The 20,339-nt window shown below is 41.2% G+C and overlaps 1 protein-coding gene across 7 annotated transcripts in view; it reads left to right on the top strand.

Annotated features, from left to right (window-relative positions):
* Positions 1 to 20,339, top strand: part of camta1a (calmodulin binding transcription activator 1a) — a 316,283-nt gene that overhangs the window by 241,545 nt on the left and 54,399 nt on the right. For all 7 annotated transcript variants that reach the window (XM_087782474.1, XM_087782475.1, XM_087782473.1 and 4 more), the window contains one exon: positions 1,682 to 1,753. In XM_087782474.1, coding sequence (XP_087638600.1) covers positions 1,682 to 1,753 — 72 coding nt within the window. The remainder of the gene's footprint in view (positions 1 to 1,681; positions 1,754 to 20,339) is intronic.

Genomic DNA, 20,339 nt, shown 5'->3' with positions numbered 1-20,339 from the left:
ACGCTGAGTTTGTTTGGTTGGAATCAATTCATAATACATGTAATTGGCCACTGAAACAGTTTGAGTCTGGGGTGACGTCATTAATCGTATTTCAATGCCTGGATGTGCTGAACACTGGGTTATATCAGGAGCGTTGAGAGCTCTCCGCCTCACAAATGTCTTGTATTTGTGATGTTTTTTAAGCCTGGAACTTGGAGAATAGAACCGCCTGTGAGCTCAGCGCAGTCTTGTCTCATTAGGCGTCCACTTTGCATCATTTTTTGGCCACAAGTGTCAAACGCTCAAGTCCTGACATGTTGTCTATCCCCTTCGGTTTTGAAGTCGACAAAAGCCAAAAGCTCTCAGATGAAATCTAGTAAGCTCTCTGGCTGGAGAGCAATCTTTACCCGCGACAAATTGGTACCACACAAAATCACAGCCTGTTAGTGAGCCGAGAGCGCTCGAGACTCTTGTTGCTCCGGTAAACAAGTTAAAGGAGAACTGCCATCCCTGGAGGTTACCTGGGAACTAGTGCTACCAGAGAAGGATTGAGGAGAATTTTAGGGAAGGGATAAGAGCGGCTTTGCTCCTCCTTCCCTTCACGCTGGGGTCTATGTTGCCTTTCACTGCAATGAAAAATGTTTCTCTGCCGAGTGTGTAAGGCAGAGGTGTGTGTGTGTGTGGGGGGGGGGGGCGAGATGTTATCGGCCCTGCCCCCGACTCTCCACGGTAACGAGCCCCCAGACGCGGTATTATCTGTTTACGATAAAGATATTAATAATGGTGTGCTTAAGATATGTTTTGGGGTGCCCCGTGGGGTGATAGAGGGGAGGGGGTGTGATTCATTACACCTGCATCCTCCTGTCAGACGGTACCCACTCATGTAGGAGCTAAGATGAATATTTTTTGGATGTTGTCTTTTTTCACATCCCGTGATTTTTACGTCGTCTCAATTATGCACGGACGTCACGGCAGCAGATTAGTGGAGAGAGAGCTCGAGGGCCACTGAGGGGGCCGGGCAGGTGGTCCCTCTTGATCATTGTAAGTGGCTGCCGGGAAAAACGGCTAAATAAAACTGGGCTGGACACACGCTGGACAGAATACATGACGGGATAGTCGGATAGTGACAACAGATGAGTTAGAGTTTTAAGCACAGCTCTGTATTGAGAGAGGTAAAGTAAAGAAGTAGCATTAGCTTGTGACTCTTGCCGAGCGAAAACGAGTAAAAAGCTAAAAGCTAGGAGACACACACATACAGAACACCATCGTCAGCATACAGTCAAATATACATAGATGCAAATTCACAAACATATTGTTGTTATCAGTCCAGAGCTCTTGCTGGTTCAGGGTTATGGGGAATTTTTTTTTTTCATGCACTTAATTGGGGTTTTTGCGGGTCATGCTATTGTATTTTTAATCTGTTTCTATATGAACACCAGACCGTGTATATAATGCAGACATGTAATCGGTCCGAGTACAAAAAAAGGTTGGGGACCCCTGATCTAGGAGTGTTAAGGAATGTTCTATTTCTAGTTGTGTTTAGGAAGGACGAGATTAGACATGAAGGCGAAAAGGTTTAGCTAGTTCTGTGGGTTCTTGGGCCTGTGATTGTGATTGCTGTTGCTACCACTGAGAGAAATTGCCAAAAGACAGAGAAGATTGTCTTGTTTCTAATTCTATCCTTTTCTTTATCTTCTTCCAGTGTCTCTACGGTTGTTATGTCCACTCCTCCATCATCCCCACCTTCCACCGCAGGTGCTACTGGCTCCTCCAGGTAAGATCCTCCTATACTCCCCTCAACATGCGTGACATGGGTTTTCTATTTGCTTTCGTCCTCTGACTGCTCGCGGGCTGACATCAGCTCATTCCATTGCTCCGGCGCTCACCTCTCTGTTTTCCCTTCTGCCTCCATTTCCCTTATCTTCCCAGTCATTCACTTTCTGATGGCATTGCCCATACACCCTGTCCAGCGAAGGACGGTATCGCTGTCTGCTAAAAGCTTTGCCATCTCCGCCGTCTAACAGCAGCAGTAAAAGCATGATGGAAGAGCTTCCCTGTACAGTATTGTGCTTACAGTGGGTCATCAAGTCCAAATGCTGAAAGTGGTTGTAAATACTCCGCGTTTGATCACCTCCATTCATCTTATCGCTTTCTTTTAGCAACAGCTGCAGTTATTGTTGTGACCATCTTAAAACCGTTGGCAATTTTAATGAAGTGTAAAGCAAACCGTGTAGCATGGCCTCTTCTGTGCTGGCACTTCAGCCTCGGCACAGTTCCACCGTCTTTATGCTAGCACTTGGATGTTAACCCTGATATTCCAATGCTGCTGCTCTAAGCACTTTGGCTGCTGAATCTCAATATTATAGCTTGTCTCTGCGTTTTACTACTTTAGCTAGCATACAGACACGCCAGCACACAGTTACACATCTCTCATACCTTATTGGTAAATAAGCATGACCAAGATACACTAGTATTTCTCCACAACATCAAATATCTATCATCATTATCTAGTTGTCTGTACTGTTTAATAATCGAAACCATACAGTTTCATCAATAAAACATAGATTAAATAGGAAGTCACAGCATCTGTGCAATAAATGTAAATAAATGTGTACAAGACCTAAATACCCTATCTGTAGTTTTTAAAAAAGGGTTTCTTGCTCCCCCTAGTGTCAGAGTAGTGTAACCACAGTACTGTGAAGGAAAGGCCGAGAGTTGTACTACATGAATTGTACATGAATGACTGTTAAAAGTCTAAATTTTACATATTGCTTGAAGGTTGACTTTGAAAAAATATGTAAAGCTTACACTTGCAAAATGAAAGATGAACTCTTATTTGTTGTCATATGTTTCATATTAAATTTGTGTTCATAAGAGTTAATTGAAAAATGTTATGAAAATATATAATTAGATTTTAACTTGTAAATGATGGGTCTAAAAGTGTATAAATTGTTTAATCTTATCTTAAAGAGTTTACATTTTTAGCTCATTCTACAAAAATGTTGCCATCGCATGCCTTATTCTTTTTTAAATATAATCACCTCAAACCTAAATCCCTTTCAATAATATTATTTTTGATCAAGATTCCCTTTTTTTTAGTATCAAGGATATATATGATTAAATAGAAAATTAGGTAATTTTATGTGTATAGGGGGAAATATAATCAAATCAAATCAAATTGTAGATTTTTATGTACAATGATGTGTAATTAACACTTTAATCAACGGTAATTTTGACACGTTTATATTCTCTTAAGCTCATTGAAAAAATGTCTCTTCAGAAGATATCTTTCCTTTTTTGCTACCCATAGTTTGTTTTCCATCAGACTTTTCGTATTCACTTTATAATCACAATATATTTTACAATACTGGACTGAACCCATGTGAATATCTTTAGAATATAGGTTTCACTTTAGTTTAAAGTGTTATGACCAACATAAAACAGTTAAGGGGAGAGAGAGAGAAAAAAAAAAAACTGTGTGCAATTTTGGCTCAACTATCACTCGTCCAATTTGCTTAAGTGTTTTTCCTCCAGACAAGAAGTGTCGAGTCACAACATCCCCGCAGCACTGAATAGCCCCGGAAGACAAATCCATTAGTCTTAGAATCAACCACAACCTGTTGGCAAACACAGGAACGGGACCGCACAACAATGCCTAAGAAATATTCCTGAACTCACCCAAAACAAAGACTCACGAGCAGCAATTCTTCCTCTGTTTCTTAAGCAGACAATGGTCTCTAGACCACTAGACATCTTCTGCGGTCGATTAGTGACGCGACTGCTGTTACTCCACTTACATCTTCTAATCAAGAGCATATTATGCCAAAGTCTGAGAAAGTTCCAATCAGGATGCGATAATGTCTATGGGGAAGCATCACGCTGAAATATGCACGCAGTATCCGAGTAAGTAGGAAGATGAGACAAATGAAAAAAGTGTTATTTAATTATGTTTAATTATGATTATGGAAACGTAGAATTAGGGGAAGTTTCTCAGGACAAACTGGAGATACTTCCTGGTTGTTCTTGGTGTTGTTCGGGCCTGTATGGGCTGTAGATTATGGAATTGTATACAGTGGTTTAACGCCATATCGCAGTTTGCCTTCTACAGTTTCTCAGTTTATATATATATTTTTTGCAAACTGTACTGCATATTTAACATAGAGAACCACAGAAATTAGTGGGTGCTATGTATCTAGTATGTCTAGATATATATTAATATCTACTAATATATATATCCTGCCTCACATTGCACGTTGAACTTAGGGAAGTGGTTGCTCTAAGGACTGACAGTTGCTTCCACAGGAGGCCGTGAGGACTCATTTGCTGCTCATCATTATTAACCATGTAATCGGTTCCATTTCCAAAGTGCACTTGTGATCTGGCTCAGTTTTTTTCCACCGTTCCTGTTTAATTCTCAGAGTGTCATCATCTTGTCTTATCACAACATCTGTGCAAATTGGCAGAACACGGCATCCGGAAGTGCCACGCAGGCGCTCCACACAGCAATTATGATGAATGCATTCATCGTTCATTTCCTGGACCGTCCGAGTCCTTACATTGTCTCCACAGTGATGTGTGAACATAAATCCTAAGCCATGTTTTTTTACGTGACCCTTTTTACCCTGTGACACAGAGTCATTTTTATTAGTCAATATTCTTTGCCCTGCTTTCGTCCTCACTTTCCTAACCAGTGACAAACACAAACATGAATTTAAGCCATGGTTTTTAGCCTGACACTGAGTGAGCCCCAAACAACAGATTTACATCTCTTGTCTGGCGCTTTATTACAGACCATCTGCGCTGAGAGGAAACCACAAAAACGATGAGGCCGGCAGTCATAGATTACAAGCTATCAATCCATATCTGTGCAGATCCAGAAAAAAGCGGTATTCGTTTTTATTTTGTCAGCTCACCCTTACAATAATCCCCCCTTTTTCCCCACTCTTTCTCTGCCTCGGCACCTCCTCTCCTCAACTCCTCCTGTAGCATTTGATGTGTCTATATGAGATCTGCAGACACTAGTCTGTCAACAGCCGAGCTGCGAAGAGACTGGAGCTCCCAGAGCGGCTGCAAAGAAAGGTCACTAGTGAGTGAAAAATGTAAATATTCAGCCATCCAGAGGTTACAGGGAGAGACGGGGAGGAAATTAACTGTTACACTGCTGGGACGGAGGAGAAAAAACAGAGAAGGAGACGCTTGGTGACCAAGATGGACACGAGCCGAGGAGCGGGAGTGAGAAGGAAGCAGATTGAAAAGGGAGATAGATTGTGGGGTGTTTTAAGCCGTTCCTGTCCAGAAACAAGCGGTTTAACAAGGTGGGCAGAATGTTGTTAACTTGTGGGTGTCCAACCCCTTATCTCCCCTTCACCCTCTCTCCTTTGAGGAGCGTCCCTGTTAATGAGACGGGGGACAGGAGAGAATATCAGCAAGTACATGAGCTCCTTCCTTACCTCTAACATTACCTTTTTTATTCTTTTCACTGCACTCGACTCATTAATATCACCTATCTGCAGCGCATGATACTGAGTTGTATTTATCAGCCACATGCACAGCCAGGAACTCGACTTTAGTTAGTATGGGTGACAAAGATTTGCCTTTGGGACATGAGTTTCCCGTACTATCTTGTTTTAGTGATTCAATGGCCGTTGTATTTAGCTAACCTTCAGGCTTGTGCTGGTCCAGTCAAAGACTTAACTATTGATTCCACTTCAAATCACCTCAAAACTTACACGATAACAATCATTTTATTTAGTTTACATTTCTTATTAAATACAGGAAACAACATAAAAAGGGAAAAAAACTCACCAACATTAAATGTAGGGATCGAACATTTTAGAATCTTAAAAAATATATAATAAATGTATTAGCAGTATTCAGTTAGTATTCATACTTTCTAGTCTCCACTATTCCATTTGTCAATATACAAGTCACCCAGATACATGTTTACAGCTTTTTGTCAATTTAACCAAGGATATGGCAGTGATGAATATCTGGAAAGCCGCACATAGAATTAGAAACTAAAATATCTTTTTTTTACATTTTTTAAAGCAAATTGTCATAAATTATAGTATTATATTAAATTATATTAAAATTGTCCTTGTATCTGAATTAAATAAATTATTAAATGAAAGCAATTTCTACACACACAAATATAACTATTTCTGCCCGCAGTTATACACATCAACCCGTAACACATACTTACACTATTTATTTTGAGTGTCATCAACACAAACACTTTTACCGTAGGCTCTTACAAGTTTTAAGACTATTTTATTATATTCATTTTAATGATTAGTTACTTTAACGTCACCTTCCCTCCACATACTAAACAGTAATGTATGTTGCTATAGTAAGTAAGTAAGTATAGTCAATAACAGTGCAAGCTAAGCCATACACTCTAATATTACATTGATTTTTGAAAAGAAAAATGTTTGTCTCATTCTCGAAGCTTGAGCAGAACAATGTGTAAATCATGAACAGTGGCAAATTTAGAGGGTTTGGCATTCATCAATATTTAAGCAGCTAAAATCTGATCTACAGCAAAGTTGTTACTTTTGGGATTCATTAAATAAACACGTGTTTACGATTAGATCTGAGCGTTCCGTGTCCTTCATGAATACGAAGTCGGTTTCTCTTAGTGGAAACCTTTATGTAAAAATCATGTTCCTCATGAATGAGACCAATTGGTTTAAAATATTTCTAAGCCTTATTTTTCAAATAGAGTGTATCTTGTCCAATCTGGGGGGGTATAAAAGACACCCCGGCTCGCAAAAAATGTTTATTATTGCAGGTCATTGTCTTAATAAACGCTGATTTTTATTTAACAAATGAATGTTGGTTTTGTAGAACGACCCAAGTACTTAAAACCTGCTGTAGAATGAATATTTTAAAGTGTGGCTTTATGTGTAGGTTTTCCCCAACGACTGTGTGATCTTGCGTGGTGGCACTGATTGATCCCATCGCCTTGTGTCCCTTTCTCTTGTTTAGTGCTAATCGAATGTAATTCCCGGCTCGCGCCTCTCCATCAAATCAGACAGTGGCGTTTGCGCTGGCTGGCGGGGCCACAGAGGTGGGGATAATTATGATATTAATGTGGAGGGGGGGTTTGAGGGGGGAACTTCATTGTCCTGCTGACTGCCTCCATCACAGAGAGGGGTCAATAGCCTCTCATGCGTTTCCTGCTTTGAAGAGGAGTACAGAGGGACGAGATAATAAAATGACTACCAAGGCAGGAGGGAATGCTGACTTGTTTCTTCGCTGCTATCACTTTCTCGCTGGCCCCTGCCTCGGCTCTGGACACACGGCTCTGCCTCTCCTGATACATTATTAATATCTCGACACAGTCAAGTCTTTCTCACACTCCTAATTCCCTCCGATTCTAATAGGTCTTGGAACCCTGGAATCATAGGAAAATGAGTCGTCGCTGTTGTGTCTGTGATTGTTTCAGCACCGTTTGACTGTTCTCCAGCGTTCTATGGATTATTTCCATCGTTCCGTAATTGCACCGGCAGAGAGAGGACACTGTGATGTAGGAACGGTTCCGTTCTGCCTTCTGGTGCTTTCCATGGTGCTGAAATACAGGCGAGCTGGGAATTCGGCGCATGGCTGTGGAAACTCACTTTTTACCAGTAATGGTAGTGGGAGTTTGAACCCACCATTTGTTTCAATGACCATTAAGGAGCTGGCCATTTCATTATAGCACCATAACTGATGCGTCTGGTACAGGGTTGAAATGAAGTCGTGTTCTTAATACTGTTGACTCCATAGGATACAGAAATGCTGTATAATTGATGCTTAAACGACAATAATTGATCTGTACGGTGTATGTTTTATCAAAGGTGGGATCTTGAGACTATATTATCATCAAATAATATAATGTTTTTCCTAGTATAGAGTTGGAACGAAATATTCGGACCAGTTTTTTGTCGCCGTTGTTCTCGAGGACCACCTTATATTCATATGGGAATCACACATTGTCGATAGTATACAGGTTGTAAACTAGGACATATCAAGAGTCTCAGGCTAGTTCATTTTCATGTCTTAACAAGAAGGAACTGTCTCGCCTGTAGTTGATACAGAACTCTGCACAAGAATTCTGATCTGCTCAAGTAGAAGAACTCACATTTCTCCGATCCTTAAAACTCTTCGCTGGCTCCCAGTTTCTTTCAGGATTAACTTTAAAATTCTGAAAGAAACATCTTCAGACTTTCTTATTTGTGCAGGCTTTTCCCTGATTTTCTGGGACTCCTGTGTGGTTCTCGGTGGAATCTCGATCTTTTTAGTATTTATTTTTTGATTGTTTAAGCGCTTCGTGACCCTGGTCTAGAAAAGCGTTCTTTAAATATCACTTACTTACTTACTTACTTACTTCAGAGAAATTGCCTTATTTTTCAAAATAAAACACCTTTTAGACAGCAATAATCAATAGAACCAAATTATTTATTTTTTTTTTATTCTTATTGTGCTGTCTGGTAACCTTGTTGACCGGAACCGGTCCCCGCACCAGCGGTTGTGCACAACGATTCAACATTTCATTTGCATTTTTTAACATTCACAGTCACCTGGTTAATTCCCTAAATTGGCTCATCAGTCTCCACATCTGAGCATCTGTCGGCAACAGTCGCTTATTTAACAGCAAAAGTTGAGTTAGTTCTCTCGCTCTGATGATTTATCCTGGGTCCGTGCAGCTTCAGAGCTGGAGCGGACATGCCCGCGGGCTAAGAGCAGGAGGATGGATCCCTTATATCCACTCAAGTCCGTCTATTCATTGGAATCAGTTAAGCTGCGCGTGTGCTTGAACGGGAGACAGGCGGCGGGTTCGGAGTGGCACGGGTGATGATGATGATGACGAAGCAGAGCTGTCAGGTCTAGATTCACCTAGGCAGCGTCCAGACTACGGAGGGCCACGTGATGAATATTTCACAGAGATAAATCATGAATGAGGTACTGTTGATTTCACTGAGAGTGTGCCGAGGCTGTAAAATCCAGGGGGGGGTTTGACTGGCTGTCTAAGACCTCGGGGCAAACGGAGGCAGTCGAAATAATTGCTGTTAGCGATGCAGGCTGTTGTTTGTATCAAAAAAAGAAGTTGTCCTACAGATTTGATCAGATACAACTTATCTGACTACACCTGCTGACGTTCTGCTTCAGCTCTGGTCTGACTAGAGAGCGGTGTGTGGTAGGCATAAAAGCCGCCCGAGGTCTTTTCAAAAGCATTCCTGATCAGGTTTTTTGTGGCTTCGCTATCCAGGATTTTCAGAAAGAAGGGAGATTGTTGCTCTCGGCATCATGCTGCTGCTGGCAGGCCACACTATCGGCGCCATGAGGAGAACAGCTGCTTCACAAGCATGTTGGAGCGCGAGCCACGTCCCTGTTGCTCTTCCTCCACTTGTGACAGCTACAAAGCGTCGGGTTTGTCCAATCCTGTTCATTTAGTGCTACTTCTTCAAAGCAGGGACCATCTTTCTTATGTTCAATTAAATCACCTCAAATTACGGTGCTCCATGGCGCTCAACGAATTGGAGGCTGGTCCGTCGTCGAATTAATGGAGCATTTCTTAACGTTGGAAAAAAGGAAGTTGGGCGAAACCCTGGAGAGGCCAAGAAAAACCTCCTTTTTTCCTGGCAGACTGACTCGCACCCGCGACCTTTTCTTCGGGCCCGTCGTCGAGGCCCACCAGTGCAGCCAATTATCACAAATCCCCCGCCACATTTGTCTTGCCATTTTCACTTTGCGGCCAAAGTGTTGCGCATGGCAATAGACTCGTGCAATCACCCGACCGGGTCCAGAGCTCAGGCACAGAATCCGACACACACACACACACACACACACACACAACAGGTATGTGTTGTTTAAATTATTCAGTTTCCCTGAAAGGTTAAAGCTCGACCGCTAAGGCAAATTGACATTCATCTTGCCCCAAGAGTGATGAGCTGCACTTTAGGATGGAGCAGACATTGACATCTTCTGAGTAAGATTCACTCCATCTTTTATACTTTTTTTTTGCTATTTTTGCCCACTTATAAACTGCAACGCATCTAAAATCGCTTCTATCAGTCTTTATTTTAGCTGCTTCTGCTTTGCTATCGATAAATCCCCGTTTAGAGATTGATTATGGACTTTTGAGATATTTGGCCTGCGAGAAAACATCTATGGAACGTTAAGTCAAAGAGTTTGTGGAATTGAATTGGCCTCAGGTGATCTAAAGGGATAGATAAATAACGATTTTAGCGCTATAAAAAGGGCATTTAAAGTGTTGTTTAAACGATGTCAATTCTGTATTAGCAGTTAGGCAAAACTGACTGTATCATATGATCAAAGTAGAAAATGTTTCTGTTAATAATATTTTGTATTTATTATTCTATTAACTTTATATATAACTTTCCCACTTGTTGTTTTTTTCTTTGTTGTTTTTGTGAATATTTATCCCCTAGAAAACCATATTTAGAAAGGTATTTTCTAAATTGTTAGACAAATGGAAATATTGTATTGCTATATTTTGGTTTGTTTTTTCAAATATTTTTTTTCCCCTTTTTGCTTTTGGCTTGACGGCCCCTCACAACAGTCACGGTTAATATATATAAAATACACTAATATACAAAGAAATTTCAAGTTTGGCTCATTTTTAATATTAACACTTTTTTTTTTAAAGCGCTTTTGTCATATTATGACCCTTTTTTGTTTGGCTTGACGGCCCCTCACAACATAATGTGCCATGTGTTAAACAACAGCATAGTGATTTGAAAACAAAGTTCTTTTAAGGGCCAATGATTGCTCAATTTAAGGACTAATTCTGCTCCTTAAAAAGCATCCTTTATGCTCATCCGTTATCCAGCAGCCTCTCACCTTTCACTTCCAAGTCATTACAATCCACCCACCTCTGAATCCAGTGCTTGTTTTGTATCGCTGTCCATTTGTTTATTTATGACTAAAGTGCATGTGTGTGTGACAGAGCAAGGAGAGATCAATGGCTCCGCATTTAGCCAGGGGTCGGTGCCAATCCCCTGCACACATGTCAAGCTGCCGATTGCCTCCGTCACCATGCAGGCTTGAGCGTGATGACAGAGGCGAGCAGGCTTCAGCCAGCTTTCTAGAGAACACTGGTCACAGCTAATGACCAGAACTGTCCGATTTGTCCTGCCCTGATTACTCCTCTGAGCCCCAATTAGCCGTGGATGAGGGTTGACATTCCGACACCATCACTTGCACTTGTCATAGCAGGAAGAAAAAAAAGATAACAGAAAAAGGGGGAATTTAAACAAGTTCAAGAGGGGAGAAGAACTAACTGGATGGGAGCAGTTTTTCGGGTATTGATCTCAATTTACCCTCAACAGTCTGGAACTCATTACCGTACAAATAAAGCGGCTTTGATTTCATTTCCTGCAATTTAAATAGAAAACACCAGATTTGGTTCTTAGATTTCTCTGTTGGTTCAGGAAAATAGAAAAGATTGTGGACCAAAAATATTATCAAACCAATTTAAAAGTTTAGAAATAGCAGCATCAGGGACTTTTACAGGCAAGAACAAAAAACCATACTCTTATTATTCCCTTTTCATAGCAACCCTCCACCTACACTGCACTGCCTGGTTGTGTCAAAAATGGCTCCACCACTAAGTCTCACCAGGACGGCAGAGCGCCCTCCCCCCCACAAGACTTTTGGCTTGCTCTCATTCTCTCACAGCAGGGGGCAGTGGGAGCTACAAGGTCCCACAAAATCTTCAGAGTCAAACCAGACTTTCTCTCGTCTCCTTTTGATCTGGTTGGATGTCATTTTGAAAATCCACATGCACACACATACACACACAGAGACACATTCACTGACACACACACACACACACCTACACACACACATAGTGTACATATACACATTACACCTAAACATGCACGCACCCAAACAGGGTAACACACATTCCACAAAAACACACACACACACATGCGTGCACTTGCAAAAACAAGCATACTCGCATGTACATTAAAGCACAGACAGACATGCACACACAAATATACCCACCCACACACACTCACTCTACTACATACACACACAACATTCAACATCGCACACTCAACCAAACACATGCAAACACACGCAAAAAAACAAACACACACATTCAAAAAAAATACATACAGACACTGAAACTAATACCTGCACACACTCACACACAATCAGACAAACACACACATATTTACGCATACACACACACACTCGTTTTTATTCCATCTAACCCATGCAAACTTTAGAAGTCACAGGGAGCAGTCTCGTGGAGAAGAAGACGTGTTAGCCGGGTAGAAATGGCACCAGGGAGAAGTGGTGGGTGAAAATGAAAGTTTAGGTTAGAAGATGATGTCATTTGGTGAAGATGAGGCGAATGAGTAAATGTGCAAATCAACAAACGTTAACGAGCTGCCTTGTAAATAATGGCAGCCAAGAGTGTGCTTAAAGCGTATAGGGACTAGCGCTGCGTAATGCTGGGGAGGCTTTTATGCTCGTCATCGCATTATTTACCACCCACTCTCAATTTATATAGGTGGCCTGATGCACCCCTCGTGCCCAATGTTTTCCTACTATAGACGCATCTTCGGTCAGTTTCTTGAAAGAGCTGCTTTACTGCATTTCCATTGACTCTGAAACTTTAAATAGTAAATATACTGTGCTTGTTTCGCCAACAAATGACTTTAAAGATGAATTTGGAAATGAACATTAGGGACGAAATACATTCACGGATGGTCAAAATGGAATTAAATGGACAAAATGAAGCGTCAAACTATTAAAATCATGAATAGGATTAACATTAGTAACAAGATTACATGAAACACCTACAGCAATGACATACCCTATTTTCCGCACTATTAGGCGCACCGGATTATAAGGCACCGTCAATGAATGGCCTATTTTAGAACAGTTTTCATAAATAGGGCGCAACATGTTATAAGGCGTATAGAATAAAAGATACAGTCAAACATTTGACTGGGGTTGCGTTATACATCCACTAGATAAATCTTTGCTAAAGCGAATGTCAACACAACAGTCAGATAAAGTCAAACTTTATTAAGCGTTCTGACAACTCCGTTCACTCCCATGGTAACGATGTTCAAATGATGTTGAAAAGGCTTCAAGCATCAGCGCGTGAGACTGGTGTTGTGAGCAGACAAATGTAGAGCGAGCAGCAGTGAAGTTGAGCGCATGTATGACAGCTAGAGCGCACGTGAAGGACATGTTGAACGCACGTGTATGAATAGTTGAGCGCGCAGCACAATGATTTTGAGTGTACAAGAACCAAGACACACTCACTCAAACCGATGGCAGTAATATCACTCCTTAGCCATCCGCCATGATGTGATGTGCATCGTAAATCTCACCCCGTGATGACGCAATGATGTAATCCCACCCGAGGCGTGTCGGCTCAGTCGGCGCAGAGTCATGAAAGTGTTTGTAAACAAGTCACCCACCAGGTAATGTTCGTATATAAGGCGCTCCGGATTATAATGCGCACTGTAGTTTTTTGAGAAAATTAAAGACTTTTAAGTACGCCTTATAGTGCGGAACATACGGTAAATTAATGTTTACATGACACATATAGAGTCCACATGCTATAATTAAATGATCAAATGCAAACAAAACATTCAAATAATTCTAATATTCTTTGCAAATGTCAACCAGAAAAAGATTACCATTGAATATTGGACTCATTCGCCTACATGTTTCTGAAAGTAAATTGAGATGCAGACAGTGGAAAAGTTTTTTCAGTTAGATCCACTGATACAAAATGTGGTTGTTCAACTGGCTGCTACACTGCACTCTCAGAATCATCGTATTTACCTTCTTGGACTGTGTGTGTTCCAGTCAAAATTCCTGAAGGAAGCATCAAAATATAGAATGCAAATATATTTAAAATTAAACCGTGGTATTGTCTTCTGCAGCTCAGATGGTGAGCTCGGAGGGGCAGTGAGGTATATGTTTCGTTTCTATCCAAAGGCCTCGCAGAATGAGAGTGACTTTTATTGGTCATACTCTAAATATTACATGATTTCCTGATGGCAGTGTTCTGTCTGAAGATGCTGTCTGGCCTGGTATTAACCTGTCCGGATAAATCATCCTTTTACCCGCCGTCGTCTATCTCTTCCATTTTCCTCGTGTCCCGTCAGCCTCTGCTTTTCTTTGCCTCCCTTTGCTATCTTTTGCATGTCTTGTTAGAGAGCTGTGTTTGATTTCATCTGCGGTCCTTCGCCAAGGCCCCGGACGTCATATGCCGCCTGGCAGGTGACAAATAGTTTTTTAATTGCTTGCACCCGGAAAATCATTAGTCTTTTCCCTTTCCTTGGTGGGACTGGCTGAGACGTGTGTGCAATAATAATAGCCTTAGTCCTGCTTCCTGGTTCTAGACCGCTATTTTTAGACGTTAAGAGCCCTTAGTGTGTGTTTGTCTGAGTGTGTGAGTGTTTGTACAAAGCAAGGGAGGGCCTAATAGTCTGGGGGTGGGGGGGTTTCTTGCATGTGGTACAAAAGGATTTTGGGTCTCGTTCATAAAGCGTGAGCAAAATGTCTGTTAAACGTGAACAGTGGGAACTTTACAGGATTTTTGCATTCATCAATATCAACTCATAAACTCTATTCAAGAATGCACCAAAATAATTTTGGTAACAGAAATTAAGATTTTAATTCATATTGCGCTTTGCTATGTGAACAATACATGGAAGATTGAATTGAATTGCTGGGATCTGTTTTTCCTTATCCACTATAGTCTTACTTCAACTGTAAAGTGTCTTGAGATAACTTTGTTATGATAAGACACTTTAAATAAAATTGAATTCAATAAGAGCCTTTAAAAAACGTAATTTGAACGTAACAAAAAATAATAGAAATTACATTTATTTAAAGGTTAAAAAATATAAACTATGTTCATTATTGTGAAATATTGATGTACAACGACTCAATATGTTATAGATTATTTCTACATAATGAATGTTTATTTAAAAATATTTTTAAACCTAAGAATCAAGGCTAATAATAGGCTAAAATAACAAAATAAACAAATTGTCGGCTATTTTTCTAACAGAGAGGTTTCCTGTGCACTTTCATGTCAAATCATTTACGCCACATCTGTGATATGTTCCATGTTCTACAGACACAAGATGAACCACAGTTAAGTTAGTTTGATATTGAATATTCGATCCAGAACAGCCTAAGGTTTCGTCCAAAGTTAGACAGCGATCACGGCCGGTCGAACTTCCAAACTCCTCTTTAGCTTCAGCGGTTCAGTAAATAATTGGATCATGTATATAAGTATCTTCTTATATGAAAGTTACGTTAGGATGATTAACGCCAACGGTCAAATCCCTGCACTTTGACTCCTCAACGAACAGAGGAACATAAAATATATATATGATGAATTATCTATATGATAAATATATGATATCTCCACTACAACGAAAATTACCCAAATTATTTGGATCCCTGCTTCAGTAAAAATCTGTGCTGGGATTTACTTGCGCTTCATGAATGAGACCCATTGTGTTTGACATGTTTTGCCTCATGAGTTTTTCTGTTGCTATTCCGTAGCCCCCGGGATCACGCGGCATGTCTGGAGTTGTGTTTGTGAGTGCGTGTGCATATGTGTGGCGAGCTCGAGATCATTGTGCTGCCGTGCATTACTGTAGCAATCCACTGACACAGAGCCCGGCTCAATGAAGCCATCCTGTTCATGGAACAACCTGCAAACTCCAGCTGCTTTTGGTTGGGATTGTGCTTAGTGGTGAGGTATCGTATTGATTTTCACTCTGGATGCCCTTGCCATCCCTGTGCAGGTATGCAATGGTGCTCAGCCTCCATCCAGAGAGGGGTGAGAGAGTGGAAGATGATGTTTATGTGCCGTTACTGACCCCATTCGTTCAGATGGAAAGGCGTTGAAAGCGAGGCCAGACAGCAGTGGGAATTGAGTTTGCGTGGCTCAGATTGAAACCTGAACCCTCAATTTGATTTCTTTGTTAGACAAGTATTTGTTATTGTGTATCTGGCAGTCTGAGGGCATCTGTGTATCTGCTTTTGTTGTCGTAGTATTAAGGTGGATGTATTGTAGCGAATATCAAGAGCACTATGTTTAATGCATATCAATGAAAACTTATGAATGCAGATGATGGAAATACATTGTAGTATATTTATGAAAAAATGCAGATACAAGGAGTCTCAGGGAAGGAAATTGCTCTCAACATACAGAACAAGGAGGAGAGTTTTTCTTTTCAATTCTGTTTTTGTGTAACAGGATGAAAATGGCCAACATATGAGTTGTAATTATTTATTTAAACACTTCAATCCTGAGAAGTATTAGGAAGATGTGACATCTATTGAGATGCCAAATAGATTTGTATTGCCTTAGTGCTGCAAAAGTAGCCAAACTCTTGTCTACAATCAGGAACTTGAAAAGCATTAGCCCTAGACGCTGATAGTATGTAGTAAGTAAGTAAGTAAGTAAGTAATTTATATTTGTAGAGCGCTTTTCAAGACCAGGGTCACAAAGTCTTTAAACAATCAAAACAATACTCAATAAAAGATATACTTAAAAGATCAAGATAACACAGAGAACAACACAGGAGTTCCAGAAAATCAAGGAAAAGCCTGCATGAATAAAATGTCTTAAAATCTTTCTTGGGTTAAGTTTCAGGCCTTTTTTCTGGAAACCCTGTGTTTGTCTTTTGTGTCTTGGCCTTTTAAAGTATATATTTATACTTACTTAAGTGAATTCAAGACACCTCTTTGGTGTAGGTGAAATGGTGTTTGACATGGAAGATAAAGCCAAATATGGAGACCGCTATGCACCTCAGTCTCAGTCACCTAGTAGCCTACGGGGTTGTGTGTTGGCCTTAATATACACGAGTTTCGACACACTCTTGTTTGTGTGCATGTATTCACCCTATGCTATGTAATCCAAGCAAGCTGGCAGCGAGATTTGGGGAGACCCTGACTCTTTCCAGATTCATCTCCCTAGGTTTGTTTGACTAAGTAGTGCTACGGTGTTGGTGTCGGCAAGGACTGAAGTGGCAGCCGCAGTGTCTGCTATGCGTGGGTTGCTGGAGCCGGTGGGGTTTGGCACCGAGACGCAGCATATGTTCGCGGCCATCTTTTCTCCTTCCTCTCCAATCACTCTCTCTCCCCCTCTCCAACCCTCGCTCATAATAAGCCTCAATTTTTCGTCTCAGCCATCTTCCTTCGTCATCTATCCAGCACCGGTGAGAGACGGCGAGATCAGAGGCCATCAAGGGATCCAGATTCGCCCTCAGGACAGCCCACCGAGTCTCATAATTCCGTCTTCTCACGGAGACACGATCATACGGACCTCTCTGTCTTGTTGTCATCTGGCGTACGATTATAGAATTCTGAGTGCAGCAGGAGGTCGGGATGTAGAGCAAATGAGTTGTATTGTCGGTGCGATATCTTCAGTTCATGGCCATCGACTTTAACACTTGTTACCACTAAATACATAAGAAGCATTTAAAAATTACTCATAAATCAGAAGAGTCGTTTTTTCTGTGGATGCCCCCAAAAAATGCTAGCTGTGTCCCAGATACGCCCGAGCAGCTGTTCCAGTGTCTCTCACCTTCTCCCCTGCTGCCTGCTCTCCTCCCTGCCTCTTGGACTAGTAAATGAACGCTCATTTGCAAGTTAGATAAATCCTTTGAATGTATTATTGATGCAAACAAATTAGCCTGTATGCCCCAGACAATACCTAATGGAGCCTTGGCTTATGGGTGAGGTTGTTTGCAACAGGGTGAAGTCAATGTCCCAGGATTGATGCCTCAGCTTCTGTGCTGTAATTATTCTTCTTTCAAATGATTTCGCTGATCATGCAAAGAGTGACGACGGTGAGTCATCTCCTGGTTTTGGTTCGATACTCAATTTAAAGTGGACAAATGTTGCCCGTCGTGTTCGGAATCTTCTGTGTTCTTTACGCTTCTATTGAGTTCCAGTTGCCGTCCCGATAGAAGAATCTACATACTGAGTCATTTAAAAAGAAATATCTGGTTCTTGGATATTTTGCTTCCCTCTCATGATAAATATTAGTCAAATTAAAAACTGCCTAGACGCATACAAAATATTTTTAAAAAATCAGTAATGCTCTTGCTGGAGCAGTCCACTGTGAAGTGATGAAAAAATATCGCTTCAATATCTGATTCCATGGATCTTAGCCAGAATAAAGTGGGGTGGCTCCTCTCCAGATTGGGAATGAGATCCTGCCCGATGTGCAGGAGTTCTCGTTCACGAGTGAGGAAAGAATGGGCTTGAGATGGGCAGGCGGATTGGAGATCGGTCAGCTGTAATGCGGACAATGCAGTGATCTGCGGTGGTAAATAAGGAGAGTCAAGCCATAGGCAAAGCTCTTGGTATGTTCTAAACATCTCCCACCAGAGACCACAAGGGGGACACACTGGAGAGATTGTGTCTTTCATCTCGACAGCGGAAGAAGACAAAGTTATAGATGAAGATAAGCAATTGGTCTTGAGAATATGATTGCTGCTATTTTCTGTCTTTCTTGTTGTTGTGTTGTACACGGATGCAAACAGTTGTAATTTGGCACATCTTCTCTAACATTCAATCTGGACATAAGTAACACAAAAATCCAGCGGAAATCTACAAGTTTGTTTGATTTATTCCCTCTGGCAAGGCGGCAGAGGTTGCCGAAGAAAAGCAGCGAGAAGAGATGAGAGACCCAACCTGTCCTCAGTGATTAGCACTTGTTATTGATCACGAGAGGGAAGAGGGACGGCGAGCCGACAGGAGAACGGCGAGAGCGGGCCCTGGGGCCTCATCTCTCTAGTGTCCTCCCCTCTGTTCCTGTGTAGCAGAACCAGCCGGGGCCGCCGTCAGATACATCAAAGCCTCCTATCCGTCCAACCTTTCTTCAGCACGTGCATAAACGTGCATAAAAAAATACTCTTGTATACATAGTTCACGACATTATTTCCACTTCTGTTCTACTGGCGAGTAGATAACTTTTTATTTTTCACACCTTTTCCATCTTCTTTTTTTTATACAGACGACGTAATGATATTCATAAGAATTTATGTTGCATATTTTAATCACACACCAAGTTAAACATTGATATTTGCTGGATAAGGTTTTCAGTTTTATCTGCTGAACTGTGTGTGTGAGTGAGGATGGTAGCATTTAATGGTACATCCACTTTATCTTTCTGCCTTTTCCCTCTTCTGCAGCTTGAAGCCACTATGGATGTTATACTATAGATCAAAGCAACGATGGCGTCTGATTTTAAAGCAGATCAAATGGCATCAGAATATTGAAACTTTATAATGCTGTATTGAAATCTTGTTTTTTTTAGCAAGTAAGCAAAAAAAAACTGCATTTCTATTAAATGATTCAACGTTTTAAAGTTAAATTCAATCATTAAATATTCTGATGGCCCTGATATACCTCTATAATTATTACCCAAAAATGTTGAATTGATTTTCATGAAACTTTCAGCGAGATATAAACTGGAACGTGGATTCACTCATCATTGAAGGGTCTCTGCGAGTCCTGCTTACGAGAAAAGAGAGCAATCTCTTCTCGCTTTTTTTTTTCTACACAAGAACCTCTAAGCGCCACATTGAGCTTGAAGTTTTTGACCCTGCTGATAAATCAATATTCATGACTCTGATCTCCGCAGATCCCAAACAAAACTCCTGGATTAAACAAACAGGATGTTAAAAACAAAGTCCTGTGTCCGTGGCCTGAGTGTTGTCTGTGCCAATAAGCAGTCAAAGCACAAGTTACCCGACGCACTCGAGCGGATCTCATCAAACAAGTGGTAAATAAGGCCTGCATGGGCCAATATAAGTCCACCAAGCATGAAAGACAAAGCAATAAAGGAATAAATAGATTCTTAGGTCAGTGCCTCCTCTGTATGATGAAGGAAATATAAAGAAGATTATTACAGCAAACATTAACATAATGGTGAGAATAAACAAATGAATATTAGCATCACAATAGCCTTTAATACGCCGGCAGCATTTCAATCGCTGATGCTGTGTCTGTTAGGCCTCGGTACGGATCAGAGCGAAGCGATTGTTGTTACGTCTCAAGCCAGGCAGCAATCAGCCACTAGCTTTACGAACGCAACTCATCAGATGGTCATGATAAGTCTCCCTGTATCCCCCTCGTTCGGCGTGTGTGGAGGAAGCACTCATTACTCGGTGCTTTCCAAGGGGCCAGACATGCATTTACTGTGTATGCTCTCCCCCGCCCCCCCCCCCCCCACCACCTCCGACCCTCCGCCTGCTGTTCAGCTGACTACGAGCTTTTCGTGATCTTGACTTCGGAGCCGGAGATCAACCTCCGTCCAACCTGCTGGCACCTCGATCAAACACCAT

This window comes from Callionymus lyra, chromosome 19 (genome assembly GCF_982586985.1).
Source record: "Callionymus lyra chromosome 19, fCalLyr1.hap1.1, whole genome shotgun sequence".
NCBI lineage: Eukaryota > Metazoa > Chordata > Actinopteri > Syngnathiformes > Callionymidae > Callionymus > Callionymus lyra.
Note: the sequence above shows the minus strand (reverse complement) of the source record. Positions and strands in the feature narration are given on the sequence as shown.